A 1,194-nucleotide genomic window follows, 5' to 3' on the forward strand; every position below is an offset into this window, starting at 1 on the left:
CCGGCCTTTTCCAGCTGTTCAGGAGATAAGGGAAAAGAGCAGAGGCCAAAATGATGTTTGGGACAAACCTGCTGTGTCCAGCTCTGGGCCCTGAGCTCAGGAAGGCCCTGGAGGGGCTGGAGCAGGGGCAGAGAAGAGCAGCGAGGCTGGGGAAGGGACTGGAGCACAAGTGCTGTGAGGAGAGGCTGAGGGAGCTGGGGGGGCTCAGCCTGGAGAGGAGGAGGCTCAGGGGAGACCTCCTCACTCTCTGCAACTCCCTGACAGGAGGGGGGAGCCGGGGGGGGTTGGTCTCTTTTCCCAGGCAACTCTCAGCAAGACAAGAGGGCTCGGGGTCTTCAGCTGTGCCAGGGGAGGTTTAGGTTGGATATCAGGAAGAATTTCTTTGCAGAGAGGGTGCTCAGCCATTGGAATGGGCTGCCCAGGGAGGGGGTGGATTCTCCATCCCTGGAGGTGTTTAAGGCCAGACTGGATGTGGCATCAGTGCCATGGGCTGGGAACCACGGCGGGGTTGGATCAAGGGTTGGACTGGATGATCTCGGAGGTCCCTTCCAACCCAGCTGATTCTATGATTCTGTGATTCTATGATTCATCCACATCTCCCTTCCCTCTCCAGGCTTCTGGGCCGACAGGACCCCGGTGCACGAGGCCGCCCGGCGCGGGGAGATCCTGCAGCTGCAGCAGCTCATCGAGAGCGGGGCCTGCGTCAACGCCGTCACCTACGACTCCATCACGCCCCTGCACGAGGCCAGCCTGAGGGGACAGACCCAGTGCGTCAAACTGCTGCTGGATGCGGGGGCACAGGTCAGGGGGGAGCTGCTCCTCATGGCCTTTCTGTTCCCCCAGAAAAAGGGGAGGGAGGTGACCCAGGTCCTTGTCAATAATTCCCTTGGGGTGGGTTAGAGTGAACCGACGCTGCAGCCAGTTGGCGGCCGGTCCCCGGTGGTGTCCCCAGGGATCAGTGCTGGGCCCAGTCCTGTTTAATGTCTTTATGGATGATCTGGAGGAGGGGATGGAGGGAACCATCAGCACATTCCAGGTGACCCCAAGCTGGGGGAGTGTTGATGTGCTGGAAGGCAGGAGGGCTCTGCAGAGGGACCTGGCCAGGCTGGATCCATGGGCTGATTGCAAGGGGCTGAGGTTCCCCAAGGCCAAGGGCCGGGTCCTGCCCTTTGGCCACAAGAACCCCCTTTCCCA

General features: G+C 61.1%; 1 protein-coding gene across 1 annotated transcript in view; it reads left to right on the top strand.

Annotated features, from left to right (window-relative positions):
- Positions 1-591: 591 nt before the first annotated feature.
- Positions 592-1,194, top strand: part of LOC113979454 (ankyrin repeat and SOCS box protein 13-like) — a gene marked incomplete at both ends in the record, with an annotated part of 1,414 nt that continues 811 nt past the window's right edge. The window contains one exon of the mRNA XM_027706840.1: positions 592-801. Coding sequence (XP_027562641.1) covers positions 592-801 — 210 coding nt within the window. The remainder of the gene's footprint in view (positions 802-1,194) is intronic.

This window comes from Neopelma chrysocephalum, unplaced genomic scaffold (assembly GCF_003984885.1).
Source record: "Neopelma chrysocephalum unplaced genomic scaffold, ASM398488v2 Primary Assembly neopelma1_80621, whole genome shotgun sequence".
Taxonomy (NCBI): domain Eukaryota; kingdom Metazoa; phylum Chordata; class Aves; order Passeriformes; family Pipridae; genus Neopelma; species Neopelma chrysocephalum.